General features: G+C 58.2%; 1 protein-coding gene across 1 annotated transcript; it reads left to right on the top strand.

The window, feature by feature from the left end:
- The first annotated feature begins 136 nt into the window (after nucleotides 1–136).
- SDC1 (syndecan 1) lies at nucleotides 137–24,511 on the top strand. Its single transcript, XM_082642485.1, has 5 exons — nucleotides 137–505; nucleotides 20,038–20,119; nucleotides 21,072–21,556; nucleotides 22,160–22,295; nucleotides 22,437–24,511. Exons 1-5 carry the CDS (start codon nucleotides 440–442, stop codon nucleotides 22,604–22,606), a joined length of 939 nt encoding a protein of 312 aa, XP_082498611.1. The 5' UTR covers nucleotides 137–439; the 3' UTR covers nucleotides 22,607–24,511.
- The last annotated feature ends 2,609 nt before the right edge of the window (nucleotides 24,512–27,120 follow it).

The following is a 27,120-nucleotide window of genomic DNA, read 5'->3' as shown; positions in this document are numbered from 1 at the left end:
GTGGCTCCGGAGGTAGGCGAGGCTCTGCCCACGCACCGCGGGCCGGGGGCGGGGCGACCCTGAGGGGCCGGGCCACTCAGGGGGCGGGGTCCTAGGGGGTGGGGACTGGGGCTGGCCCCAGGACCTGGAGCGCTGGGGGTGGGGGGCTAGTTTTTGCAACGGCTACGGGCCTGCGGCTTTATTATAAGGCGGAGCTCGGCGGGAGAGGTGCAGGCGGGAGCCGAGCTGAGCGGGGAGGAATCCAGCCGTAGAAAGTCGATTGCAGCCGGCGGACCCCGCAGCCCTCGCCTAGGACAGCCAGCCGCGGGCTGGACATCGCTCGAAGGAGCTGCGCGCAGCGCAACCCGCGGAGCCGACCCGGAGCCCCGTGCAGTCCGGGTAGCGCAGCGCAGCCCTGACCCGCGCAGCTCGCCGCGCTCCAGCCGCCGGTCCGGGCAGCATGAGGCGCCCGGCGCTCTGGCTCTGGCTCTGCGCGCTGGCGCTGCGCCTGCAGCCGGCCCTCCCGGTAAGTGTGGCCCGGGGCCGGGCTGTGAAGCGGCGGGAAGCCGGGGTTGGCAGAGCCGCCGATGTCGGCGGCTGCACGTGGAGGGGGAGGGGAAGCGGGGACTTCCCTTCTTCCCGCGCTAGCCCGGCGGGCCCCGGTACCCGGAGCCCCGAAATCAGGGCTCCTGCCCCAATTACCTCCGCCGTCGGGGGGCGCCGCACGAGTTCCGCCGTTCGGGGCGGGGACCCGGGGCCCGCGGCGCCCAGCGGAGCGGAACCTGCGCCGGGGCTCCGCGCTCAATTAGGTAAAACGGTTCCACAGGCGAAGGAGCCCGCCAGCCTGCGGCGGCGCCTGGGGTCTCCGGCTCCCACCCGGTCACCCCGGGCGCCGCGGCGCCGGCTCCCCCGCCTGTGACCCGGGAGGATGCGGTGATCGCGGCAACTACGCCCCGTCCGCGGACCCTAATTCAAACCAGACTCGCCGAGCCCCGGCTCCTGGCCTCTCGGGCGGAGGCAAGTTTGGGCGCAGCGGTGTCGGCGCGGGAGCAGGCGGGCGTGTTCGCTAAGGAGCCCCAGCCAGGGCTGCGAGGGGGACTGGGGCGGGCGGAGGCGGGGTCTTCGGCTGTCCGTTGGCTGCCCGAGAGGAGCCGGGCCGAGCTGGTAGAGGGAGGTTCCGGGAAGTTGGCCCCGGAATGCTAGAGACCCGCAAGAACCCAACTTCTGGGCTGCTGAAGTTGTGCTGCCCGGGGAGGGACGCGAGCCGGCGCTGGGCACAGCCGCGGCGCGCGGGCTGCTTCCCCAAGAGTGGACCCGCGAATGGCTCTTCCCCTCCCCCGGCCTGGCTTTGTGCTGGAGCCGCGCCGAGGGAAGGCGGGTCCCTTGGCCCGCCCAGTGGAGCTGGAGGAAAAGGGGGACAAATGTGGAGCCCGAGGCTGGGGGGGCGGCCTTTGGGTAGGACTCCAGCATCCACCTTTGGCGAGGGGTGAGTCCCCTCTGAAGAGGGACCTGGCCGACAAAGAGCATCCCGAGGGTCCCCAGAAAGTGATCTCCCGCCTCAGCCGCAGTCCGCTGGCCCGCCTTCCCCAAAGGGGGCGCTTTGTTCTCGGCCCCTGTAACCCTTTCCTGGGAACCGCCCCGCAGCGCCGTCCCTAATATGGGCTGGGACCTGGGCTGCCGCCAGGTGTCAGCCCTGGCCGCCGGGTGGTCATGTCCACCCCCCCCACCCCAGTCCCCACACCCATTGCTAGAGTCCCGGGGTCCTCCCCGCGGGCCGGGTCGGCCATCCCCCAGGATGGAGAGGGGAGGTGCGGACCGAGGGGCTCTTCCCGTGCCGGAAGTGGCCGTCTCTGGCCACCACATCTGGACGGATCGACTTCCCTAGCTCTGGCAAAAGAAGGCACGTGGGAGAGGAAGGAGCGGCTGCCGGGAGTGGGTACTCCGGTCCTCCACTTACAATGTATTATCTGGACAAGTCCCTCAGCAACGCCAACCCTCTGAAAGCGGGTCCCTCCATAATTAATAGTAACTCCCAGTTATTGAGAGCCTTGCGGTATTTTGCAGGGTCTGGCTCAGGTGAGGTGCTTTTCAGGCTGATCTGTGAAGTGCCCTCCTTGCTTCCCAGGTGACTCTTATGCTTGGAAACAGTTTGGAGTCCAGGAAAGGGTCCCTAATGCCACTTGAATTGCTGATGAGTTGGAGTGTTCATGTGGGGTGCCCTATCTGGGGGAGCCAGGGGGAGGGACAGGATTTCTGAGCTGGGTCTCCATAGCACGCCTGGCTTTTAGGTCCAAGAAGTTGGCATCTGGCTTCTCCTTCACTCTTGAAGAGCATGGCTTCTGTGGGATTCAGACTGCACCTTGAACCAACAGTTAATACTCTGGAGAAGAGGGTGAAGGTGTTTGGCTTACCTCCCTGGCCCACCTGGCCTTTCCTGGCTGCCCCCCTCTCTCCAGGCACAAGATGGGGCCTCAGCAGTACTCCACCTATTTCCAGCCAGAATCAGGAGTGCTGGTGGCGGTTCCTTTGCTTGCCTTAGGCGAAGCTGGCATTCCTGAGCGGGGATCCCAGAGCGCCTTTTAACACGGGGAGGCAGATGGGATTAGAAATTCTCTGTGGGCCACGTTTCCCGGACTTTTTCTGTGTGCTGGGAAGGAGCAGATGCTGCATTTTTTTTTCTACCCTAGAAAATGTGATACATTATGGAAAGGCAGGGCAGTTGAGTTTCAAGGGGGAAACGAGGAAGGGAGGGAGGCTCATTAGAGCTGCAGTGGTGGGAGGGCTTCCTGGAGGGGGTGTTTGAGCTGAGCCTGAAAGCACTAAGCTTTGGGGTCAGACACCGGCTCAGAACTTAGGTTTTTGTTTGTTTGATTGTTTGTTTATTAAGTTTAGTTTGTTTTCTCTTTCCCAGCCCTGTCCTCTCCCTTTTATAGTGGCTGTCCATATTTGGTTCAAAGTGGGGGCACAAAGTACCTTCCCAGAGCCCTCTTCTACCCTCTTACTAAAAGAAATAAGGCAGTGGGATTTGCTGAAATAGGAGAAGGTGTCCACTGGTTGCAGAGATCTGGCTTCTCCCAGGGTTCACTTTGGCCCCAGTGGGAAGCAGGTCAGAATCCCCTGGGGATCAGTGAGGTAGGGTATGATCCTGGGCGCCTTACTTTGGACAAGGGAAGGCTGCTAGGGCAGGAGGTTGCTCAAAACCACTCCCAAGAGACGAGAACAGGTTTGTCTAAAAAGGTTTCCGCGTGGTTGTGTGTGTGTGAGATTCCCATGGTCTTTTGTTTCTGCCATGCAAGAAAAATTGCTTGTTCTGGAAAGTTATTTGCTCTTTCCTCTCTTTCTCTCTTCTCTTTCTTGAAAGGCAGAAAATCCCTTTTTGCCTTAATTATGGGGGCTAGTAGAGACATTTCCCGACGGCCTGGCGGAGTGGGTGGGGCTGGGGGAGGCATTAACTTCCTCCGCCTGGGCTCAGAGCCTTCTGGAGGTGATGTCACTCCTGGCTTGAGCTCCACAGGGAGGGTGGGGCTGGTTTAAGTCTCTACCTGTGGCTCATAGTGGGTTTCAATAAAACCTCATTAACCCAGATTCGTGGGGAGAGGGATAAGAAAGGGAGGGAGAGGAGCCTGGAAAGAATTAATGAAAAGCTTGAATTTTGGAGTAGTTTATAGAGGAATCTTTTTTATTGCCGTAGAATTTTGGATTCTGAAGTCACTTGAGAATGAGGTATCCTTGGTGTCCAGGTTTTTTCAGGAAGCTAAGAATCCTTATTACCCTCAAAAATATTCTTACTTTGGGCGGGACTCTGAAATATTTATTTCCCTTCCTTTATTAACAAAAGAGTACTAAGCATAGTTTAATCTCTGGATGCCAGGGTCCTCATAGCTGTCACCATGTTAGGTTATGGCGTTTGTCTCCCGGGTTGTTAGAATTATTTCTAAGACAAGAGTTTTCAGCGCTGAGTAAGGGTCTCACCTGTGAGCAATGGCCTCTGTGGTGTCCTGATAGTACCTAGAATAACAAAGAAGCTGTCAAGGGAGGTGCTTATGGGCTCCCTGGGGGAACAGATGTCAGTGATCTCTGGAGTAAGCACCTGATGATGACCCCATATTCCAAGTTCTTCCACCTGGCTGAAGTTGTAAATGACTTGCCAGTCATGGGTAGCCTGGACCCAGTAAGGCTAACTCCGTCTAAATCTTGGTTGGCAAGGGCCCTCATTCCTTTTTTTTTTTTTTTTTAATTTAATTAATTTATTTTTGGCTGCGTTGGGTCTTCATTGCTGCGCGCGGGCTTTCTCTAGTTGCGGCGAGCGGGGGCTACTCTTCGTTGCGGTGCGCGGGCTTCTCATTGCAGTGGCTTGTCTTGTTGCGGAACACGGGCTCTAGGCACGCAGACTTCAGTAGTTGTGGCATGTGGGCTCAGTAGTTGTGGCTCTTGGGCTTTAGAGCGCAGGCTCAGTAGTTGTGGCACACAGGCTTAGTTGCTCCGCGGCATGTGGGATCTTCCCGGACCAGGGCTCGAACCCGTGTCCCCTGCATTGGCAGGCGGATTCTCAACCACTGTGAAGGGCCCTCTTTCTTAGCTTGGGCCCTGTCTCTATTTTTCACACTGTGTTTTATTCGGGTGGCAGTGCACCTGTACTGTTTGGCTGGCCAGAAACAGCTTTGGATGAGGTAGACCCCCGGTATTGGGTCTCTGCTCCGCCACTAATTTACCACGTAGTCTCAGGTGAGTCACTTCACAGCCAAGTCTTGATGTCCTGTGTAAAGAGAGCATCATACCTGTTCTTGTCCTTGTTCTGGCATTTGCGTATTCATTTCATAATGAAGGTGTGAAAGTGTTTGGTAATGAAAACGCCAGAGGAAAGTTAGCTGTCCATAGAATTAGGATCACCTTTAATTGAGTGCCTGCTATTGGGTGCTCGATGCTTTTCCTGCATCCCTATTTCATATCTACCCCAAACCTTTACCATGTATGTCACTGTCCCCATTTTGTGGATGAGGCCTGCAGAGGTGAGCCCCTACAAAGGGCCGACGTGGGAGAACCAGGATTTGTACATATGTGTGTGCATGTGTGTATGGCGTGAAGAAATTGAAGAACTGGCAAGTCTCCCCCACAAGCCTAGCATAGGAGACTGGCTGAAACCAGCAAGGTTTGCCCTTGTGCTTGTCCCCAGGGCAACAACCAGCCTGCACTGACTTTCATCATGGACACTGGGGAGACATTTGTGGAATTAGTAGATCTTTTTTTAAGCCTCGAAGCCGGGCACCGTGGCCCCTGTGGGGCGACCAGAACCCAGGACTCATGGCTCCTGTGCTGGGCTCACCTCCCGGCCCCTTCAATGCCAGGTCCTGCCGCCGCTGCTAGAGCAGCCACATGAGGAATTGTCATTAAATGATTTCTAGTGCTGGAACCCTGGGATTTTTACAGAACAAACGATTTCCTGATTTCCTCCTTCTTTTCAACAACGAATTTTGGAGTCTTGGGTTGAAAGCCGCCCCTTGAGGGCCTGCGTAAGTGTGTCTAGAGAGAGGGAAGGGGATTAACGGAGTCTGTGGAAAGAGGGCTTTTGGCGCCAGGATCCTGCACCCTGGAACAGATTCAGTGCGGTGTCATTTCCCTCTCAGCTGTTCCGGCAGAGGTTGGGCGTGCGTTCTGGAACCTCTGAGTGGCCATGAGCGCCCTGGCGGTGCGGAGAGAGGGCAGGCGTGTGGGCATCCCCTCACCCTCGGAGGCACGACCCTGCGCTCGGGGTCACTTCAGCAACTGTGCAACTTCCAGCTCCAGGTGGATGTGCGGAGCCCCCTCCGCTGCCCCCCAGAAGGGCTAGCTTTGTCTGTGTGGTGTTACCACCTCTGCCTGTCCTTGAGATGCTGACATTGGGTGGGGAGTCAGCACTAGGAAGTCCCCTGCATTTCCAGGTCCAAGGCAGGGGCACCTGGTCAGCTCCCTGGGGCTTGGTACCCTGCGGGGAGCGGTGCAGAGGAGGGGTGGCACGGGCCAGGGTGGTCTAAGCTTTTTCTGGAAAGGGTCCTGCTGCCTGTCATGCCGTTGTGGGTTTGGGGAGCCAGGGGGTCTGGCAGGGCCTCAAGGCTGTGGAGGCACTGGGCAGTCGTGGGGCTCGGGGCCGTCGGGTCAGGAGGGAGTAGGCTCGAGGGGCTCTCTCCCACGTTTATGGCTCTGTGGTGCTGCCTAATTATATGGAGAGGCTGCTCTTCCTCTGGCCTTCAGCCCTGGGAAGAAACTCCTCTGCCCAGTGACTCACGTGAGGGTTGCAGCCCCACGAGAGGCCGTGTGTGCGTGCGCACGCTGCATGGGTTGCAGCTATGGCTGGGCTTTGCTTGGCCCGTCGATTTCCCCACTGGGCTTCCCCACAGGTTAGGCTGCAGTCTGAGATTTTGGGAAACCTGGTCACCACCTGTCTGCCACTTCCTCCTCAGAAATCAGGAAGCTGTCTTCCTCCCTCCCTCCCTTTTTTTTTTTTTTTTTTCCTGGTATGCGGGCCTCTCACTGCTGTGGCCTCTCCCGTTGCGGAGCACAGTCTCCGGACGCGCAGGCTCAGCGGCCATGGCTCACGGGCCCAGCTGCTCCGCAGCATGTGGGATCCTCCCGGACCGGGGCACGAACCTGTGTCCCCTGCATCGGCAGGCAGACTCTCAACCACTGTGCCACCAGGGAGGCCCCCCTCCCTCTCTTTTTAACTGCAGCTCTTCCTCTATCCCAGGCTTTAGAAAAGTCTGCGGAAGTTACTCCTACAGACAAGGGTGGCCAGGACCCCTGTCCTGCCTAGTCTCAGTTTAATCCTCCATGGTATGACTTGGGCAGGTCCGCGCCCCTCTGCATCTCAGTTCCCCTGTGCACTCAGGGGGCCCCTCTTACCTGCTTCAGCTCTAACAGCCATGTGGCTGCAAAGAGACCTTGTCCTGGGGAGGGTGAAGGTGACACTGGGGGGACCTAGCGGGGGCTCAGAATCCCCCAACATTATTCCTCTGGGGACTCGAGGGGGCACTGCCTGCCTGAGGGCTCACCTGTGGGGTGGAAGTCACGGCAGGCTGCTCTTGGAAGAGGTGGACTTAGGGCTCAGTGTGGGAACCAGAGGTGGATGGAGGCCCCTGGGCAAGGTCAGGCTGGGGGTGAGGGCCGGGTGATGTTCTCTGCACACGCCCAGGCCTCCTGGCCACCCGCCCCAGGTCCGCTCATCCGCAGGAATGGAAGCCGCGGCGGGCAGGTTGTGGCAGTGGGGTGGGCAGGCGTGGTTATCGCTCCACTCATCGGCTGAATCATGGCGCCAGGCCCACAGATCCTCCCCTGAGACTCATCCAACCAGCTTGTCCCTGAGCCCACCGTGTGTGAGGCAAGACTAGGGCTCGGGGGCCTGGCTTCCAGCCCCACCCTTTTTACCGCTGAGTGACTCTGGGCACGGGCCTCTCTTGGGCTCAGTGAGTCCACGTGTGAAATGGGAGTGCAGCTGAGAGGCGGAGGTGAGGTCACGCATTTGGATGTTGGTGACGTCTTGTGGCTGTGTCACAGGGCTGGTGGCGTCTGGGTGGGGCCTGCCTCTGCTCCTGCTGCCTCAGGAGAGTTCTGCCGCAAGCGTGGGGTGTTGGGAAGCCTACCTGGCTTGACCAGATCTAAAGCCCAGAGCCTGGCTGCCTGCCGTGTGCACAGCCCTGAGCAGGTGGGGAAGGGTCCATGCCTGGCCCGGGGTTGCGTGTAAGAGAGGGTGGCCATTACTGGGACCAGACCAGACAGCAGGGTCGGTCTGTGCAGACAGGCCAGGGGGCAGTGACAACCAAAGGTCTTTCAGCCTGAGAAAGGGTTCATCCCAGAGCCCCTCACATCAGGAGCTCAGGCCATAAGGCAGGGCATTTTCTGTGTTAGGACAGGGGGCCCCCCGATGGAGGCAGCGGGAGTGGCGGAGACTGCCAGTCCTGCTCTGGGACCCCTCTTGGGCTCCCTTCGTCTCCGGAGCAGTGCAGAGACTTGTCCCACCACGGGACGTTGAATTCACAACCTTTCCCGCTTGGGCTACCTGACGCTTCCTGTGGTCACGCTGGCCCTTGTTGGGTGCCTTCTGCCTCCAGCAGGCTTAGGAGACGGGGTTCTGGGGCCTGGCCCAGGGTGGGTGGGACGTGGGGAGGTGGGGGGGAACTTCTGGAGGGCCGAGGTGGCTTGTCCACCCCAGCTCCTAGCACGTGCTGGGCCCCGGGAGGCCTCAGGAGGACCTGAGGACCCGCACTGCTGTTCCCATGTCACGGCTGATGCCCTGGCCGCGTCTGACCTGTTTGGGGACTTGACTGTGTCAGTCCCGTGGCAGGGGCACAGAGTGCATTGGCTCTTCTTTCCAGTAGCTTCTCAACACCCCTGCTGCCCACAACACTGTCTGGGGCCTTGGAGTCCCATCTCTGGGGAGTGTCCCGGATGGACATGTGGTCAGGTTTGGGCTCGCAGGGTGTTTCAGGAACCTCTGAGACTATAGTAAAGGCTGCGGTCACTCCAGCTTCTCCCGGAGAAAACCGCTGGGGGCCACACTGCTGTCGCTGGTGACCACACTCCTCCAGGATGCCATGGGGGGAGGGCCTGGGCAGCACGACCTCCAGGCTGCCCAGGGCCTGCCAGGCTGGGAGAACGGGCCCGCTGGGGCTGAGCTGAGATCCTCAGGTGTTGCCCCTGCCTCTCCTCCCTGCCCCCCACAGGTACTGGGGAGCAGGGGACAGGGGTCGGAGGGTGAGCATAGGTGCAGAGTTTCCCTGGGGCAGGCCTGGTTGTTGTGAAGTCCCGGGAGGACTCAGGCCAGGAAGTCGGCCCTGAGGTCTTCATGGTAACTCTGAAGGAGTGGCTGAGGCCACCTGGGTTCTGGGAATTGTGTGAATAGCAGAAAGCCCCCAGCCTGACCCCCTCTCCCTTCCACCCCTCTGTGGAACAAGATCATCCTTCCAGAGCCTCATCTAGGGGCTGAGCGTCCAGTGGACGCCCTGGTCCAGCTCTCCTCCCAGGGTAGTGGCGGCAGCCTGAGCCTGAATGTCTGAGTCTGCCTGCCTGTGGAGTGGATTTGGGGCCCCGTCTGGGGTCCTGAAACCTTGGGCCTGGGCAGGCGAGGTGGGACCCAGAACTGGCTGGTCAGTCTGCCTTGGTTAGTCCCACCTGGGGCTGGCGCAGAGAGAGGTGCTGTGCAGAGGCCGGAAGAGCACAGGACGTGGAGTCTGGCCAGCCCACATCATTACCAGGCTCCACCGCTTCCTCCCCGGAGCATCCTGGGCAGGTTTCGTCACCTGCCTCGAAGCTTCAGTTTCTTTACACGTAAAATGGGATTTTTTTAAGTCCTGCTTCGGAGGGCTTTTGAAAAGATCCTGTGAAATAACCTGTGTGGTGTGATTGGGAGCCTCTTCCTTGTCTGGGCTCAGAGGAGCAAGTCTGGGGGAGCTTTGGGGCTGACGCTGCTTAGGGAGTCCCCTGGGGAGAGCCCCCTGTGGCTGTGACTGGGGGTGGGGCACAGTCCGACCTGACCTGTGTAGTCTCACTCAGTGTAAATGGCCAGCTGGTCTTACCCCAGGGTGCTGATGTAGCAGGACCTACAAACACGGCTTTTGCCCCTTCTCAGAAATATGAGCCTTCCCTGTCAGGCCAGACTTTGCTCACCTCTGCCTGAGCCTTTGCCAGGGGCCGGCTCCTGCCCCGAGGAGGTGTGGGCTAGGTTGGTAAGCAGTGGGAAGAGGCCCGGTGAAGCCAGGTGCCTGGGTACCTGGTGGGGGTCTCAGGCCAGCTGAGCAGGCCCCCCTGGCTGTGGGGGACCCATGGCCTGTGCCCAGAACTGCAGACTGAGGGGTGCCCTGGAGTGGGAGCGGGGCTAGGCTGCAGGGGGGAGGGGGAGAGCTCCACTCCTGGGTCCTCCTTCCTTCTGCACTTGCTCCTGTGCCGCCTCCAGTGGAAATGATGGCTGTTTTCTCCCTGAGGGTCAGAGAGCCCGCAGTCCTCCGTGTGGTGGGGTGGCTGACTGCATGCCTGGAGCAAGACTGCCTGGCCCCAGACCCCCTCTCTAAGCACTTCAGTGGTTGTGTGCCCTGGGACAGATGACTCGTCTCCTTTGCCTCAATTTTCTCATCTGTAAGATGGGTTTGGTACTAGAATCTAAGGTTATCATGAGGTGTAAATGAATTCATTCAGGTAAAGTGCCTAGATTAGTGCCTAGCACGTAGTACTCAAGACATATTAGCCGTGATTACTATTTTTCCCCCCAAGACCTAATTCCGATATTTCTATTTTTCAGGTGACCCCCCCACCCCCACCCCCAAGCCCAGGTCAGATCCTTGGGTTCTTCCTTCTGCCCCATGACTGTCCTGAGTCCTGGGCAGGTGTTAGGGCTTCCTCCCCTTTCTGGGGTTTCTCTGAGTTCATAAGACTGGGGCTGCATCCACAGTCCTCCTTTTAACTGCCTTAGCACCTACTGTGTGCAGAGGCTGCCAGGGCCTGGGAACTCAGTGCCGGGCATTTGAAGCTATGCGAAACTTCTAGCCTCCAGGAAGCCACTAGAGGAGGGCAGCCTGACAGTGAAGGGGCCCAGGCTGCTTTGCTTCTTATTGGCGGGGGTCCCACCAGTAATCTGGGGAACACGCCCAGCCTATTGAGATCTGGCCTTCACAGGAAATCCTGCCTCCCATCACTCAGGCCGGAAAGTACCAGCTCTGCTCTGCCACTGGACCCCTTCAAGGACACTCTGACCTTTTTCTTTGGGCTCCAGCAGCCTCAGTGCCTACTTGGTCTGAATCGTACTTTATCCCAGAGGCAGGTTCCCAGACTAGCCTATTATTCTTCTGGACGTGGGAGGAGAAGCCGTGTACACCTGTGGCTTAAGCAGGAGCAAAGGGAATTTCGTCGTTCGTTCTTGGGTATGGGGTTGGCTGGCAGCCACATTCTGACGCAGGTTAAAAAACTTGCTCTTGGCATCTTTCAGCCTCCTTTTTGCAATCCTTTCCCATCTTCCAAAGCCCCTACCCATCCCCAGTGCCCCAGTTCCAAAACTACCCTTCCCCCATAGAGCTAGTTTCTGCTCTAGTGTGAGTGACTAGCTCCCCTTAGCCCTCCCAGAGGCATTTTCATCTTAAAAGGGATACTCTAACTGCACGGACACTGCTGGGGAGATTTGGAGGATAAAGTTCTCCCCCGCCACCACCACATATACACAGCTGGCGCCCTGACCAGCGGCTGCAGGTGTGTCAAAAGCTGCAAGTTTCTGCCTCCTTGAAACTTGAAGACACTTTATTTAGCCAGATCAGGGGGAGGATGTCTCTAGAAGTCCATATGCCCCCTTGGGTGTCAGGCCCCCAAGCCAGGCAGAGTTTGGGGATTAATCAGCTAGAGAGCAGCTCCAGGGGCCCTCATGGGGTCCGACTGGGGGGTCCTGCCATGAGCTTCTGGCCTTAGCTGTCTCGTTGGGACAGCCAGGGCTGGGGGAGGGGGGGAGAGGCTCGGGGGGCTTTGGCTGCTCGTTCTGTCCCCGTGGGTTGACAGTTGCCATCTCCAGAGTCACTGATGTGGGACATCTCCAGCATCCTGCCTAGGCCATCATGCCCTTGGGAAGTGGAGAGCGGTGACCCCGAGTCACTGTGATCAAGTACCCCTCCCCCCACTTGCCATTGCGGGTCCTCCCCCTGCTGAGTGCCATGTTGGTGGTTGGCTGCCCCTCCAGGGCGGGCCTTGAGTCGCCACCCACAGACTTGGGACTTGGACCCCCCATTGCAACCTCTTGGCCAAGCCCCTGTCGTGCAGAAAGGCAGCCTGAGGCAAGGTCTCTTCAAGGTCATCCAGTAAGTTGGAAATAGAGCCCAGGTTTTCCAGTACCAGGTCTAGTCACTCTAACCTGGCCAGCCCTTGTCTGGCTCCCAGGACAGTGCTGGGCACAGAGGCTGGCTGGGCTGGGCCAGGCGGCCTTGCTGAACGCCCAAGTGGAATCCTACCCTGCCTGGCCCAGGTTCTGGCAGGTGGGGAAAAGCAGAGGAACTGGTCTTCCAGCTCCTGGCCTCACACCCAGCCCTCAGCTGGGCCTGTTCTAAGACGAGCCTCGGCACGCGGGCAGTGAGGCAGGCGCCAGCTCTCCGGAGGGGTGGGTACGGGGGTGCTGGTGGCAGCTCTGACCTGGCTTGGGCATCGGGGCTGGAGCTGGCTGCCAGGATCCCCCCTCCTTCAACACAAGCCTGACCCCTGGGGTACTCCAAGGAAGAAAGGCTCTATGACCTTGACCTTGGGTTTCCCTTGTGAAAGCCCTGACGTGCAGTGCCCTGGGAAATGCTACTGCAAAGGGTCTTTAAGCCAAGTGTGGATGGCGCCCTGCACCCCGGCCCTGTCCTGGAATCCCCCAGAGTGGTGAAGTCTGTCTCCTAGGGGTAGGGTGGGAACAGCTGAGGTGGGGTGGTGTGTGTGTATGGGGGGGAAAGGTGCATGCCCAGGAGGTCCCCTGAAAGGTCTTCCTCCTCAGGGGGCCCTGCGGGTGCCCTCACCGATGCTCATTCTCAGGGTGAGGGCAGAAGCCCCCTCTCCCCTGCCTGTCTGCTCCCGGGCCCCTCCCGCCTTGAGCTGTACCCATCACCCCTCTGCAGGTCCCAGCCTGACTTAGTTCTTGGTGAGCTGATAAATCACCATGCCTGTCAGGCCAGGAAATGCTGATGCTGCCCCGAGGCACCGGTGGGGCCCCTCCCTCCTGGAAGTAGAGCGGGGTGGGGGGAAGATTTCAGGGTCTTGAGGCCAAAGCCGGGAGATCCGGGCCTCCTCGGTGGCCTCGGCAGGCCTCTCTGGCAGCTCCCAAGTGAGGAAAGCAGCATTCAGAGAGGAGGTGATTTCTCTGTCACCACCGTGACCTCCTGGGCCGGTGGGAGCCCAGCGTCTTCCTGGGCCCTGGGCTGCGGTCCTGCCCTCCCTCCCACCCCGCCATGGCCGTCCGTGGCCGGTGTATCACCCCCCACCACACCACTCTGGCCTCACTGGTAAGGAATTGGGGCCGCAGGGCCCAGCCTAGCCTGTCAGAACCCTGAGAGGGTTTAGGGCTCTTCAGCCAAGCCCCTTGTATTGTCCAGGCGGGAACCAGGTCCCCCAGCAAGGGAACAGTAAAGCAGGACCTCCGCCTGGGGTGGCCACCCCTGGTCAAGGCTCTCTTCCCCCGGCATCCTTAGCTCTGGTTCTTTCCTGGAGACCCTTTTTTTTTTTTTTTTTTTTTAATTATTAGTTTCTGCTTTATAACAAAGTGAATTAGTCATACATATACATCTGTTCCCACATCCCTTTCCTCTTGCGTCTCCCTCCCTCCCACCCTCCTCCCGGAGACCCTTGATCCAAGATGCTTTGGCCCGCTTGGCCCCTCAGGTCCGTGCTTAGGCCATGTTAGCAAGGCCTGAGGGAGGGAGTACAAATGATCCCCCCGATGAGGGAAAGCAAGAGTCACAAACCCCACTGCTGCCGGGCACCAGGGCGTTTGGTGGGCCATGGGAGGGGGCTGGGTATTTGTAACATTCTCTTCCCCCGCCACCTCTAGGCAGGCAGGTACCCCGGGCCGACGGCACCGAGGCTCTGCAGCTCCCCATCCCCTCTCTGCTCCTTGGCCTCACCCCCACCCCAGAGAGGGCATCAGTGGCTCTGCGCGGCTCCTGTTGGTTTCAGCCTGGTCACTGCATCAGGCCAGCTGACGGGCTGAGAGTTGCCCGGAGAATCGAGGAGGTCCTGCTCAGTCCCGGGCAGGCAGGATGGAGGCTCAGCTCAGCTTCAGGACAGTCGAGTGTTGCTTTTCTTTGTTTCCTGTTTCTAGCACTACTGGGAATTGAGGGGTTCTCCCAGCTCTGCGGCGAGGCCTCTTCCTCAGACTGGGCAGGCACCACAGTGTACTGACTATAGAGAATGGATGTATCAGAAATGTAGAGAGAATGTTCTAGAACTTTCTCGGATCACTTTGTCCCTAGGACTTGTTTTCGGGGCTACTTGGTACCTCTTCTTTGAACACTGGACCTGAGTGGGGCTGGGGAGGGGGTCTTGCCTCCCCCAGCCCCCAGGCCACTCTGGGTGAGGCATTCCCCTGTCCAGACTGTCGTTCTTCACGTGCAGTCTGCAGGCCACCTACAGGAGCTGGAGCTTGCAATGTGCAGTGTCCAAGGCCTTTGCCCCAAATCCACTGAATCAGCCTCAGGGATGGAGCTTGGAAGACTTCATCTCCAGCAGTCTCCTGGTGATGCTTAGGGACCCCAAAGTAGCGTGCCCCTGGCCTGGAGGCAGGTGATGGTGTGAATGTCACCCTGGCCAGTTTGGCATCTTGATACACAGGTCAGGGGCAAAGGCTGAGGTCCTGTAGCCCAGACACCTCAGCCCCCAAGAGTTGTGTGGGGTTGGGGGAATCAGCTCTTTTCCCTTAGATCCGTAGATCTGGCCAGGAAACCGAGGCGGGTAAAAAAGATTTCAAAAAACCATGAATCTCATTTCAGCCTCCCGAGGATGCCTGCTGTTGGGTGGGATTTTGGTGGGATGGGAACGAGGGGTGTTTATCCTGGTGTGATTGTGTGGCCCGCCTGCCTTTGGGCTCATGGAACACATTGGGCCCCTACCCTCCACCCGCTGTCTTCAGCCCCAGCACGGGCACCAAGGCTGGCTGCTTGGGAAAGGCTTTGACCTGGGCACTGTGACAAGGGGCAGCTCTTTATCCTTGTGGGTTCAGTGACTGAGCTCCCACCACGGCAGCCAGGGCTTCTATCGCCACACCCAAGCCTTCCAACCAACAGATACCTAAACCTCCCTTTCCCACTTTGCTGCGGAGGCCGCCACACCAGTGAGGCCCCAGCGTCGCCGAAGCTGTGATTCAGGGCCGAACGTTGTTCTAACCTCTCCGGGGTCTGGCTGGAGGCTTCATCTGCCGGCCCTAGCGTCCCCAGTGGGGTGGCCCTCTGTGCAGCTCCCCATCTTGTGCAGCTCCCCCTTCCAGAAGCGTCCTGGAGTGGGGGCTATACCTGGGAGCTCACCAAGGCCAAGACGAGACCATTTCTTACCCTCTTCTCCCCAAAACCCCTGGATGATGGTCCCCTGAGTTTTGAAGTTGAAGACCCTCTTTACTATCAAAGGACCTTGCATGATATTGTACTTTCGGCATGTGACCTCAGTAATGCTTTTTTAAAAAAAATTTATTTATTTCGTTGTGCCAGGTCTTCTTAGTTGTGTCAGGTGGTCTCCTTAGTTGTGGCATGTGAACTGTTAGTTGCATCATGCATGTGGGATCTAGTTCCCTGACCAGAGATCGAACCCAGGCCCCCTGCATTGGAAGTGCGGACTGTTAACCACTTCGCCACCAGGGAAGTCCCTTCAGTAATGCTTTTGAAAGGATTTGTGTTTATCCATCACTTAGATCAAGCAGCTGGTAACACATCAGTGATTCAGGGTGTGGGTTGGAAACCACAGGTCTTTGGATCTGATGGCTGCGGGTTGATGGGGTGCTGGGGTCAGGGGTCAGACAGGCAACCTCTTCAGTCAGCCTGGAGTTAGAAGCCCCTCACCTGAACATCTCTGAGATGCCCACTTGGTGTCCTGACTTGTGACCCTCCCAAGGAACTTTCATGCTCATGCCCAAGGTGTCTTGGAGGGATGCTGCAACACAGCCCCAGGCCCCCTGGGCCAGCCTGGGCAGAGGTCTGCTCAGATGGAGGTGGCCCTCCTATGGCCAGTGTGGGGTGAGAGATGGCAGGAGTGGGCTTGAGGCTGCCTTCTTGAAGCTTCCTCTGCCAGCCCTCTGCCCGCAGACTACCGACATGCTCTTGGGAATGGCTGACAACCTGGTGATGGAGACCCTTAGCCCCCTGGTAGCCCTGACCCTGCTTGTCCATGCCCTCCTGTCTCTACCTCTGAAGCTGGGCCGGCATCTTGGTCTCAGCTGCTGGCAGGGGTCAGGAACTTTTTTTTTTTTAATGGCTTGCCTTTTAAAAAAAATGATTTATTTTATTTATTTATTTTGGGCTTCATTGGGTCTTCGTTGCCGTGTGTGGGCCTTTCTCGAGTTGTGCTGAGTGGGAGCCACCCTTCGTTGTGGTACGTGGGTGGCTTCTCGTTGTAGAGCACGGGCTCTAGGCGCACGGGCTTCGGTAGTTGTGGCTCGCGGGCTCTAGAGCACAGACTCAGTAGTTGTGGCGCACGGGCTTAGTTGCTCCACGGCATATGGGATCTTCCCGGACCAGGGCTCGAACCCGTGTCCCCCGCATCGGCAGGCGGGTTCTTAACCACTGCGCCACCAGGGAAGTCCAGGAACTCTTACTTGGTGAGGATGACATGCTCATCCCATGGCTCCTGGGGCCTGCGGTGCATTGAGGAGATTTAGGCAAGTTTCCCTTAAAACAGCTGGACCATCAGGGAAGGTGGTCCTTCAGGGCAGGGGAGGGAGAGAAATGGCAGGTGAAGGGAGCAAACACTGCCTGCAAGTCTGCAGATACTTCACTGCCCGGTGACCCTTGGCAAGACCCTCACCCTTATCTCTGGGAGATGCTGATCTCAGCTCTGCCTGCCTCAAATAAAAGGATAATGGTAGGAAAGGGATGGAAAATGCTTCCAGTGTCAGAGAAGGCCTCCCTCCGCTCACACTCCCTTTCCTGCTCCGCCAGACCCCTGAGCCTAGGTCCTCTCTCGGGGTGTCCTCCTCACGCCACCCCAGGTGTGGCCCGGAGACCAGTGTGGCTGAGATGAGATGGGCTGGCCGTTCCTCTCGTGTTCCTTGTCCCCCAGCCTCCACGTGTCTGCCCCCCAACCTGAGCGAAAGATGCCAGCAAAACCGGGGAGGCCCAGGCTCTCGCCTACACAGAGAGGCCCCAACAGGTTAGCAGTTTCCCAGGAGAAGGGCTTCTCTCGGGACTAGGTAAGACTTTGGATATGCCCAGTCCCTAAAACAATTTGGGACAATTTGGCTTTGGCCTTTCAGGCCCTGGGCTTCCAGGGTCTGTGCTGTGTGTGGGAAGGACCAAATTGGCCTTTGCCCTGAGCAGACCCAAGGTGTGGACATCTAGACCTCCTCATATGGCTTTTGATTTGTTGTACAAAAAACTGATTTTCCTGGGCCTTACAGAGGTTAAGGGGCCCCATTAAAGGTACAGCTGGCTCGCCTTTGTCTTCCCAGGCTGTTTGAAGTGGGTTCCAAACTGGGCCAACCCACCCCTGGCATCCCCGAGTTGTGGCCAATGTGGTCTCAGAACAGTGTCAGAGGCCGTGCCGAGGAGAGCCCCATATGGGGCCTTGGAGGCAGCTGACCACAGGCTCTTAGCACAGCAGGCCTGCTGGTGAAACCGGAAGTCTCACCCCAAACTCCAGAGTCAGCTGGCACCTGGTGATCCAAGTTCAGCCTCAGCAGTTTCTGCTAACTTCCTCCCCAGAGAGCTGAGGCTGTCACTGGAGGTTCAAGCTGGAGGTCTGGGAGATCACTACAGCCTATCCCCTTGGTGGAGACCCAGCCCCAAAGGGGAGAGGCTGCCCTGAGGCCTGGGAGCTGGTTTCAGGGGAGAAAGTGTTTGCTTAAGAGCTTGTTGTATAAACAAGATCGCGATAAGATGAGGGGACAAATTGTTTTAGGGACTGGGCATATCCAAAGTCTTACCTAGTCCTGAGAGAAGCCCTTCTCCTGGGAAACTGCTAACCTTTTGGGGCCTCTCTGTGTAGGTGAGAGGCCGGGCCTCCCCGGTTTTGCCTGCATCTTGGACGGTGCCTCCAAGGTGGACGGGGTCCTGGTGCATTGTGTTCTCTGCAGGCCTCAGTGCCCCCATCTGTGAAACAGGGCCTGGGCCCGGGGACCCTGGCTTCTGCTTCACAGTGTACGGCCAAGGCTGGTATGGCTGCGGCCCTGGCCCCCTGCTCCAGGTCCAGCTTTCTGCCCAAGGCTGGGAATTGGAGCACTGCCGCCTAGGGTCTCCTCCAGAGCTGCAAGGGTATTGGGCGAAGTGAAAGGGGGTCTTGGTGCGTGTGGGTGGGGCGTGTCCCCTGAATGCTTGTCCCCCTCAAGTTGCCCTATTGGGAGCATCTGCCGTGGGCCTGGGGCGCGGGTATGTTAGGGTGTGGGTACCCACTCTGCGCCTGCCCAAGGGACAGTGTTCTTTGTTACTGGAGGGGGTGAGCTTTGGGGAGGCGAGGGTCAGCTTCGACCGAAGCTCCGTGGAGGCAGGACAGGTGTTTGAAGTGCCACCTGGGGACAGTACAGACAGGATGTGGCCTGAGGTGCAGGTGGAGGCCAGGGACTGTGACTGTGCATTGTGGATGGGCCATGGCAGCTCATACAGGCCCTGCTGCGGCCAAAACGTTTCTCTTGTGGGGCGGGGGGCTGGTGGAGAGGGGAGGAGGTACAGTGTGGGTTTTGTACTTTCAAAAGAAGCTCAGTGGTATTTCGAGCCTCACGGTTTCTACACGTTTCTGAAGCTTCCCCCTGACCTGGGCCCTGGGATGGAGCCTCCCCCTGATCCAACTCTGCCTCAGGAGGCCAAAGGTCTTGCCTCTCCCTCCCTGCCCTGCGCCACTCAAGAGGGAGGCCCTGTGGCCCATGGCCAGGACCTGGCGAGGCCTCTTGGGCTGAGGAGGCCCATTCCCTGGAGCCCAGCCTTGGGCAGGGCCTGCCCTGTGACGAGTCTGCACAGAGCTGCCTGTGAACTGGCTCCCTTCTGCCCCTCTTCTCCTGAAACCCTACCAATCTCCACCCCCCCTCTTCCTAGACAGGCCCCAGAATCCTGTTCCCCAGGCTGAGTGGCTCTTGCTTCCCCAACTTAGAGCAGCCACCACTGTTGGTGGGACCCTTACTGTGAACCAGGCTCTGTTAGGTTCTCTTCATGCATAATAACCTCATTAAACTTCTGCAACAGTCCTGGGATGTAGGTATTACTGCCGTCCCCATTTTACAGATGGGAAGACTGAGGTCGTAGGAGGTTTTATGATGTCCTCAGGGCCATTCAGCTAGGAAGTGGAAGAGGTCAGGGGGGCTTGCAGAGCCCATGTACTCTGAACTAGGCTGTTCTGCTTCTTCATTCGTTCTTTGTTCTGGCCCTTGACATTGGGACTGCAGCACAGGGTCATTTGGGTCAAAGTCTTGTTGCTGAACAGGATACTTACGGCTACTCTTCCTGCCACCTGGCTGCTGGGTCCTCCCTTCCCCATCTGCTGTCCTGGAGCCAGTGTCAGGGGTGGGGGTGGTTCCCCCGGCCGCCGGGTTTCCGCGCAGGCCAGCTCGGCTGTGTGGTGTGTCCTGCCTCCGCCTGGTCCCACTCCCTGGCCCTGCTGGCACAGCCCCTGCTTCAGGGCCTGGGTATATGTTTGCACTCCTGCACCTGCAGCCTCTTAGGCTCGGCCAGGCAGGCAGCATTCCTGGGGCGGCTCCTGGCACACAGGGCCCATCCCAGGCTCACAGACCATTTGCCTCCTTAGTGCAGGGTCCCTTCTAGGTCAGCCTCATCTATCCCCAGGCTGATGGATGTCCTGTCCTTCCTTCCCCAAGTGGGTCTGGACCCAGTTTTTCCAGTGGATGAGAAAACAGGCTGAGTGTGGGAAGGAGCACTGTGGCCAGGCCCGCCTCGGCACAGACAACTCACCCTGCGCTCATCCCTGCCCCTCCCTGCCATGGGGCCCCCGGTGTCCGCACCCTGGTGCTCAGCATGCCTGGAGGCGGCCTCCCTGGAGCCAGGTGGTTGTGATGTTGTTCCGGGGGGTCCTTGAAAGCCCCACTCTTGGACCCTGAAGCTCCCTGGTCAGTGGCCCCCGGGACCTGATTCTCAGTGTAGGGTGGGCTTTGGTCCCAGGGGGGCCACAGTCTCTGTTCCCACCAATGGTGTTGTCTGTCTGCTCCTCTGAGAGGCCTGGGACGCCCTGAGCAGACTGAGCTTCTAGGGGGTGTGTGTGTGTTGGCGGGGAGCCGAGGGTTCCAGAGCCACACACGAGGGCTTCCTTCCTGTGCTGTGTGTAGGGGTGTGTGTGTTTTTGGAGCAGGGGGGGTGCATGATTTACCCAACTACCTAGGATAGGGACCCCAGAATAGCAGGGCCCCAGCCAAACCTCCACTCATATCCTTTTCTGATTATTTTCCAGCAAACTGTGGCTATAAATGTGCCCCCCGAAGATCAGGATGGCTCTGGAGATGACTCTGACAACTTCTCTGGCTCGGGCGCAGGTAAGTGGGCATGAGGGCTCCACCCCAACACGGCAGCAGGCCGTGGGCTGGGGATGGTGGTCAGACAGCCCTCCTAGCTGGGCCAGAAGGGTGATGCTAGGGAAGAGAATGGGGACCGTGCTGCAAGGAGAAAACATGTGTGGGTTGAGGTGGGAAGGATGTGGATTCCATGAGGTCCTGGGGGCTGCCTGCTGCAGACAGACTTGGGCTCGTGTTCTTATTTTTAACTCACTGGGCAATCTTTGGAAGGTGATTTGACTTCTTCGAGCCTGTATTTCCTCATCTGTACAATGGGAATAACATCTTGACTTCATAAGGCTGTTGGGAGCTATTAGGCTGCGCAGAGCCTACTGGAGTATAAATGTTCCTTTATCTTTCCTATTTCCCCTTTCCCTGGGGGAATGAAATCCTTGAGCCTAGAGGTGGTCAGGGAGGCTCTCTGAGGAGGTGCTCTTGAACTAGACCTCAGAAGAGGGAGGGCTACGGTCATCCCTGGGGAAAGTGGCCTAGGCAGGGCCCCAGGAGCTAGGACGTAAGACACAGACCTCTGTACTTGGGAGGCTGGGGAGAGGGCAGGTGGATCAGGGAGGGGGCCAGAGAGGTGTGTGTACGGGGATATGGCGTTCAGGCCCCTAAGGATGCCCCCACCCAGGGAGCGGGCTTCAGCGGCCGCAGGAAAGATCCCTTCCCAAATGGCTCCAGAGACCAAGCTGTCCCCAGGCACGTGCAGCAGAAAAGGGCAGCTTTGCTGGTTTATTTTCCAAAGTTGAGTTTCGCCTTAGCTAGCTCTGCCCCAGGATACACAGCTTCTCACGGGAGGAAGGGTTTGCTGTGCTGGCCTGGAAGTCAAAGCCTCGGGTCCTCGGCCAGGCCTTCCTCATGGCCTGAGCTTGGCTGGTCTTGATGTTCAGGGGCCTCCCTCACCCCACACACTGTGCTTCTGGCCCTGCAGGCGCTCTGCCAGATATCACCTTGTCACAGCAGACCCCCTCCACCTGGAAGGACAAGGGGCTCCTGACGGCCACGCCCACGGCTCCAAAGCCCAGCCGCCCGGATACCACCGTCACCTCCACATCCACCTCCATCCTGCCGACTGCAGAGCAGCCTGAGGAGGGAGGGCTGGTGCTCCTAGCAGAGCTGGAACCTACCCTCACCGCCCAGGAGAAGAAGGCCACCCACCCACCCAGTGGGACCACACTGCACCCAACCACCCAGCGGGCATCAACAGCCAGAGCCACCACGGCCCAGGGGCCGGCCACCTCCCATCCCCACAGGGACATGCAGCCTGACCACCATGAGACCTCCGCTCCCACAGGTCACGGTCAGCTCGAGCCTCAGGCTCCCAGCGTGGAGGATGGAGGTTCTGCTGCCACCGAGAAGGCTGCTGAGGATGAAGCCCCCACCCAGCTCCCAGAAGGAGAGGGCTCTGGCGAGCAGGTGGGTGTCGGCCCGCTGTCGTCCTCTGCATTTCCTGGGACGCCGGGTGGCCAGGGGGTAGGGTCGCCCTTAGTGCCTGGTGGGGCACAGTGCATTGGGTGGGGGACACTGGCCTGGACACCCGGCACAGCTAACCCCCTACGCCCTGTGAGCACGTCGTAATCCCCACAGTGAAGGCAGGGTCCCGAGGTCCCATCCTCCGCCCCGCCCCCAGGGCTGAGCCCAGGGCGGGATAGACTAAGTAGGAGACCAGTGCAAAAGAGCCCTTCAGGATCCCCGAAGAGAGGGCGTCCTAAAACGCACGCCTCTGCGGCGAGTGTGAAAGTTCTACCAGGTCTTACTTTTCATCTTATAGCATCGTGGTCACGTTACACTTTACACTAAAATGAGCCTATTTATTTTCTCATAAAAACGTGGGCTTTCTATCACTTGATGGGGTACCTTGGCCACAGTCCAGCAGGGCCCAGTGCGATGTGGCGAGAGGGGCCTGGGTTGGGGTGTGTCTGAGCCGATGGCAGAGGTGACCAGGGAAGCTGGGAGCGGACCTGGACGCAGCCTTCGCTGTGGTCGCCCAAACCTGACCCCACACCTGCCCTCCCCTAGGACTTCACCTTTGACGTGTCCGTGGAGAACTCAGCCGGGGCCACGGTGGAACCTGACCAGCGGAATGGGCCCCCAGGGGATCCCGGGGACATGGGGGCCTCGCAGGGCTTCCTGGACAGGAAGGAGGTGCTGGGAGGTGAGTTTTCTCTCCGATGGGTAGGATGGGGGACAGACTGCTGCTCTGGGGATGGGGGGCTGTCTTCAGCCCTGGCGGGGCCGCCACTCAGCCCAAGGCGCAGCTGAGCTCACCTGGCCTCTGTCCTTCCCGCCCGCCCAGGGGTCATTGCCGGAGGCCTCGTGGGACTCATCTTTGCTGTGTGCCTGGTGGGTTTCATGCTGTACCGGATGAAGAAGAAAGACGAGGGGAGCTACTCCTTGGAGGAGCCGAAACAAGCCAATGGCGGGGCCTACCAGAAGCCCAGCAAACAGGAGGAGTTCTACGCCTGATGGGGGGTGCCCCTCCCCTCCCCCTGCCACTCGCTAGGCCCCCACTTGCCTTTTCTGTGAAGAACTGCAGACCCTGCGCTCCTCCACCACGCCTCCTTCCTGGCGCACCCAGCCCCGCCGGCGGCTCCCTCCCCGCCGAGTCCTGGGCGTGCCGGGGAGAGGGCTTGTCTCCGCTTCTCTGACTTCTGCCTGGAGACTTGGGCACAAGGGCTTTCTCGCATATGACCGACCTTTCCATCACAGCCGGCACCTGGCAGCCCACCACGCTGACTCAGTTTCTCCAAACCGGAGCAGCCCGTCCCCAGGCCCAACTCTGGAGAGAAGGGGACCCCGCTGCTTGGGACCCGGATGGCTGGAAGATGCTGTGGCTGAGGGCTGACACGTCTGTAGCACTTACTGGTAGAGACCAGCGGGCCTGGCTGGGGGTGTGTCCCGCTGAGTGGTGGGGACCGGAGGTCAGGGCTCTGTCGGAATTCACTTTGTTTTGTGGAGAGGTCTAAGTTAGATGTCAATTTGTTTTTGCACATGTTTCCTCTAGTTTCTTTGTTTATAGCCCAGTAGACTTTGTTACTTCAGAGGTAAGTTAAGTAAATTGATTTGGTTACCCCCATCCTGCTTCCCTAATCTATGGTCAGGAGACAGCGTCAGGGTTAAGAAGACTTTTTTTTTTTTTTTTTTTTTGGGACTAGGAGAACCAAATCCAGAAGCCAACATATAGGCTTAGTTCTGTGTTGTCTCTTGAGTTTGTCGCTCACGTGTGCAACAGGGTATGGAATGTCTGTTGGGTGGCCCTGTTGGTGGGCTGGCCCATCCCGGCTGCCGTGGGTGGTCACCTCTTTGAGCAGTCATGCCTGTGTCCATGAACTCGGGGCCAGGGCCATGGCCCAAGTGGCTGGGATGCTGGGGAGCCTGTGTGAGAATTGAATCCTGGAGCCTCAGGCTTGGGGATTGAGGAGAGAGGACCAAGCCCTTCCTTGGATGCCATCTCTGGGGCACACTTTCTCCTGGAAGGTGACAAGAGGGGTCTTGGCCCTACCTGCCACTGAGCTGCCCCACGAAGGACCAGGTTCACTTTGATTAGCTCCTGTGGCCCGACTCTGGGCTGGAATCAGGAATGTTCCAAAGAGTTGATAGTCTTTTGCTTTTGGCAAAACTCTGCTTAATCCAATGGGTTTTTCCCTGTACAGTAGATTTTCCAAATGTAATAAACTTTAATATAAAGTAGCCATGTGAACTCTACTGCCTTTGCTTCTTTCTGTGCTGGTCTTGTGGCCGTGACCAGCCTTTTCGCTAAACGCCAACGATATTGGGAAACTTGGCTAAAAGCTCTGTGCCTTCATCTTTCTCGTGGGGAGGGATTCTGGGGCCAGAGTCCCTCTGGTTTGTTTGTTTTTTTGTTTTTTGTCTTGCTGAAATTATTCTGGAGATTGGTAGGTTCATTCAAGGTTATACAAGGCCTGATGTAAATTTCCGTGTTGCCAAGTTCAAAGGACAGTCTCCTAAATGGTGATGAAGCTGTGTCAGCCCCAGTCCAGTTTGATCCGAGGCCATGTGCCCCATGGAGGCCTGGAGCCAAGGCCTGCCTCTCAGATACCTTTGCTGGGACCAGAGACCCCCAGCCCTGGCTCCTGGGAACTCCTGTGGTTGCTTATTTAATTTGACAGCGTTCCAGCTGCTCTGTTGGCCGCTCCGAGAGGGGACCGTCTGTGATTCGGAGAGACGCCCTGCCCGACGAAGGGAACTTGTGTGGTGTGTTCCATACAGAGACTTTCGGCCGGAGTGTATGACTGGACACGACTCCCGGGTGGAGAAGGGGCTGTGACTGTGCTCATCTCTGCTGGTCCATGGGACGGCGCTCAACCCATGGCTGGGCCCATTCATGTAGCTAATAAACGGTACTTGTCATTCGGGCTGTGGTGGTGGTTGAATCTCCTCTTGGCCTGGTGATGTCCTTGCCTGTCACCTTCTTGTGGGGAGCCTGGCTCTGTGCTGTGGCAGGATGGGTGCCAGTCCCGTTTGCTGTAAGGGAATCCGTGTCCACCTCTGCCCCCCTCCCCCAAGCCCTGTGTCAGACCTTCATCTCACCTCTTCCTAGGTCTTACTCTCTGCCTTACTCTGTTCTGCCCAGCCTCTCCTTCTAGATCATTCCCTTCCCCGAGGACACAAGGCTCCCTGCTGACTCAAAGTTTGCTACCTATTCTGTTTGCTCATTGTCGTACAACTCCTGGAAACTCACAAGCAAACGGTCTCAGGGCCAAAGGTCTAAAAAAGTCTGCATGTTACGGGAAAACTATAATGAAAATTGGGGGGTTGAGAAAACACAGTGCACTGCAGGAACCCTAGTGTTCTAAGGGCATCTAGCCACCCTCCCCTTAAGTCTCGTCCAGGCTGCTGACCCCCTCCCAGCCCCTCAGGTGCCCCTCCATGGCAGGTCTCCCCACCTGGGGCCCTTGGCACCAGACCTGCTCTCTGGTCCTGGGTGCAGGCCAGCCCCTTACACCAGAGCCCGAGTGTGTCCTGGGAACACAGAGCGGGAGGGACTGTTGCTCCCAGGGCCCTGCACCTGCTGGTGGGTTGGGCACTGCGGGTTCAGGGCGGCTTTGCAGAGTGAGTTCTGTTCTCCCTGACACATTGTGCTTGAAGGGTTCAGAGGCAGAGACGAAGTCCTCAGATCATTCATTCAACAAACACTGTGTCTATTTTCTGCCTGTCCCTGGACGGGACAGTGAGGGCACAGTTGCAGAACTGGCCACCTGAATATTAATACTTTCACTGTGGGCTGGACACTGCTAGACATAGCACCTGGGTGATTTCATTCACTAGGAAAAACCGTGTTGGAGACACACTTCTGTGACTTATTCTCGCTTTGCAGGCAAAACCTGCAGTATGGAGGGTAAGTACCCTGCCCATGATTGCATGCCAGTGAGCAGTGGAGCCCACAATGGTGACCCTGGGTGGCAGTAGGACTGGGGAGGACGTCCCCGCAATGTGGAACCTGCACAGTCCCAAGACCCCAGCGTCCTGGGCCACTTGCTTTCCTCGTATTCAAATGGGCTAAACCGCGCCCCGCCTACCACTCTCCTCTCACTCTGCTGATAACCCTACTGCTCTGTGCTTGCCCCGGATCACCCCCATCCCAGGGCACCGCCAGCACAGGGTGGTGCCGTCAAACAGGCTTTCCTGAGTGTTTGAGACGAACAGTGAAGACATGACAATGTGAAGGGTTCCTCTAGTGTCCTGGCCTCAAGCAGTTTCTGCCCATCTCTCCTCAGAGGTCAGCTTGCTGCCTTACTTCCCATGACCTTGACCCCCTTCTCTTGCTCTCTTTTCTGCTTTCCCAAGATCCTGCCCTCCCGCCCACCCCACCCCCGCCATGCCTGAGAACGGAGCATTTGAGCACTATTTCACTTTTCCCCTCACCTTTAGATCACGCCCATGTGGCCTGTGTGTGTGTGTCCATGTCTGTGTATGCCAGTTTGTACATTGTATGGGGATGGGGGACTCGCTGCATTTCCACTGAGTTCTTTCAAGTTCTTTTCTTTTTTTTTTTTTTTTTTTTTTGCGGTACGCGGGCCTCTCACTGCTGTGGCCTCTCCCGTTGCGGAGCACAGGCTCCAGATGCGCAGGCTCAGCAGCCATGGCTCACGGGCCCAGCCGCTCCGCGGCATGTGGGATCTTCCTGGACCGGGGCACGAACCCGTGTCCCCTGCATCGGCAGGCAGACTCTCAACCACTGCGCCACCAGGGAAGCCCTCAAGTTATTTTCTAAACTAATGAGCCATCTTCTCTTAGATTGATTGTGTTGCCTTCTTAATTTGCAGCCAGTTTCTGCTTGAAATTGCATTTTCTGCCTTGCTTGCCTCTTTGGGTTTTGCCCTGGAGAGCAAGCACTGTGTTTTCACTTATAGAACAAAGACGCGCAGCCCTGCTCTCAGGGAGGTTGGGGTCCAGGGGGAGACGGACGCCAAGAGAGTGGTTTCAGTGGTAGAGCTTGGTGCAGGCTGGAGGGGGAGTCAGGGCACCTCGGTTCCCAGAGGTGGCACTTGATCTGAGTCTTGAAGGACATATTCAAATCAGCCTCTCAGACAAGGAGGAGAAGGCATTCCAGGCAGAAGGCACAGCTTCAGCAAAAATAAGGACTCGAGAGGCTTCTTGCTGGATGTGGATTGAAAGCAGGTGTGAGAAGAGAGGGGGCTGGAATATGGTGAGAAGGTGGCAGTGACCTCTCTAAGGGCTGCAGAGCGGATGCAGGAAAGATTAGGAATTGCGGAGGGATGGGGGTTGGGTGGCGACGGAAGTCCGGGGACAGAGGAGGGCTGAGGTGGGGAGGGCTGGGGAGGAGGGGCTGGACTGGAGAGCTTGGTAAGAAGTAAAACTGGCAGGACCTGCCAGGCGTGTCTCCACCTTGCCGGGCGTCACCTTGCTCTTCCACTTTCACACGGAGCCCGAGGGAAAAGGCACCTGTGATGAGGTTGTCCTCGGAGCTGGCAGTCTAGGGTGGGGTCTAACAGGGG

Source organism: Mesoplodon mirus (assembly GCF_964341445.2).
Source record: "Mesoplodon mirus genome assembly, chromosome: 14".
NCBI classification, from domain to species: domain Eukaryota; kingdom Metazoa; phylum Chordata; class Mammalia; order Artiodactyla; family Ziphiidae; genus Mesoplodon; species Mesoplodon mirus.
The sequence above is the reverse complement of the archived record's forward strand: the minus strand, read 5'-3'. Positions and strand labels throughout refer to the sequence as shown.

Coding starts and splice junctions, on each gene's coding strand:
- SDC1 (XM_082642485.1), top strand. CDS start 440: ATGAGGCGCCCGGCGCTCTGGCTCTGGCTCTGCGCGCTGGCGCTGCGC. Junction 506..20,037: donor GCCTGCAGCCGGCCCTCCCG/GTAAGTGTGGCC, acceptor ATTATTTTCCAG/CAAACTGTGGCTATAAATGT. Junction 21,557..22,159: donor GAGAGGGCTCTGGCGAGCAG/GTGGGTGTCGGC, acceptor GCCCTCCCCTAG/GACTTCACCTTTGACGTGTC.